The following is a 1,591-nucleotide window of genomic DNA, read 5'->3' on the forward strand; positions in this document are numbered from 1 at the left end:
CCCCCCAGCTCCCTCCAGAGGGGGTTCAGCCCCCCCCCCCCGGGGTCAGGCAAGAGGGGTGGGCTAGCCCCGGGTGAGTGTGCATGAGCAAACCCCCTCCCCTTCCCTGCCCCCCACTGCAGATGCTGCACTCCGTGTTTTGTTCGGCCTTCGGGGCGCTGGGGGGGCTCTACTGCCTGTCGGTGTCCTCCTCTGGCCTGGCCAACGGACCCTGGTGCCAGACGGCCGACGGAGAGTGGAAGGCGCCCTTCAAGGACCTCAGGTGAGGGGGGGACACCGGCGGGGCGGAAGGGCACCCTCCAGCTAACCCCACTAATCCTCCGGGCCCACACGGAGCCCCACAGGCCCCAGGCGGGCTCAGCCCAGTCAGAGGGGCCCGCTCACCTCTGCCCAAGAGGCAGCTTCCCTCCGTGAAGGGGATTGATCCGGGGGGGGGGATTGATCCAGGGCTCCTCCGTGGCCTCAGCATCCCTCCCCCCCCCACCCAGTGAGAGCTACCTGGGCAACCGGACGCTGTGGGAGCAGTGCGTGAACCCCCCCAACGTGGTCCTCTGGAACGTGGTCCTCTTCTCCATTCTGCTGGTGCTGGGTGCCCTGGAGATGGTGCTGTGCGGGATCCAGGTGGTGAACGGGCTCCTGGGGACGGTGTGCGGGGACTGCCGCAAAGCAGCGGACCGTGGGGTAAGGGGGCCGGCGGGTGGGTAGCTTGGGGGGGGAGAGACCCCGAGGGAAGGACACAGCAGTCCGTCTGCCCAGGGGAGGAAGGGCCGCTGGGGAAGGACCTCAGGCCAGGGACACATCCAGAAAGAGCCAGCAGATCCGGGTGTCCGCCAGGGGCAGGGGGAGTGAAGGCCTCTGGGCCTCTGGCCTATAAACCCCTTGGGACTCCTACCCCCCCCCCCCCCCCCCCCTTTCTCTCGCCCTTTCACTTCCTTCACCACCCCTGAAATGTTTGTCAACATACTATTGCTCACACTTTCCCCCTGTGATGTTTGTCAACATTCTGTGACACCAAAGCTGAGCTTGCAGGCAGCCGACTGCTGATGTCCGCCCTCTCCATTGTGGGGGACGTGACCCCGGGGGTGGAGCCAGTTCTGGGGGGTCGGGGTGTGCTTCTGGACTCTGTGCCCCATTGGCTGCAGCTCAGAGAGTGGAGCCAGACCATCGTCGGAGTTACGGGCACCCCCGCCTGCCAACCCCTGAGTCTCCCGGGGTCAGGGCCCGAGGACCTCCTGTACCGTTACCATGTGGGCCACGTAATCTCCCCCCCCCCAAGATGGAGCCTGGCCCGCGTGGCTGTGTGAGTCCCGCACCCTTGATGGCTCCCGTGGTTTTCTCTGGCAGGGCGAAGGGCTGTGAGTCTGCGAGGGACACCACCGCCTTCCGTAAGAGACGCCCCCCCACCGGCCCCCCAGGGGAGCACTCCTTCCACGCCCCTCCCACTCCCGGCATGGGTCCCTTCTCACTCCACCGACGGCTGGGCTCCCCTTTGCATCAGCACTTGTTTATTGGACAACCCGACAGAAATAAACCTCTCCCGTTGTGGCGTCAGATCCTGGAGACTGGGGCGCGGGGGGGCTCTCTCGGGGGG

General features: G+C 66.4%; 1 protein-coding gene across 1 annotated transcript in view; it reads left to right on the forward strand.

Moving 5' to 3' along the window:
- TM4SF5 (transmembrane 4 L six family member 5) overlaps window positions 1-1,514 on the forward strand; it is a 3,324-nt gene extending 1,810 nt beyond the window's left edge. The window contains exons 3-5 of the mRNA XM_015427911.1: window positions 123-262; window positions 489-681; window positions 1,345-1,514. Coding sequence (XP_015283397.1) covers window positions 123-262; window positions 489-681; window positions 1,345-1,359 — 348 coding nt within the window. The 3' untranslated portion in view covers window positions 1,360-1,514. The remainder of the gene's footprint in view (window positions 1-122; window positions 263-488; window positions 682-1,344) is intronic.
- The last annotated feature ends 77 nt before the right edge of the window (window positions 1,515-1,591 follow it).

Source organism: Gekko japonicus, unplaced genomic scaffold, assembly GCF_001447785.1.
Source record: "Gekko japonicus isolate JY-2015 unplaced genomic scaffold, Gekko_japonicus_V1.1 scaffold761, whole genome shotgun sequence".
Lineage (NCBI taxonomy): Eukaryota > Metazoa > Chordata > Lepidosauria > Squamata > Gekkonidae > Gekko > Gekko japonicus.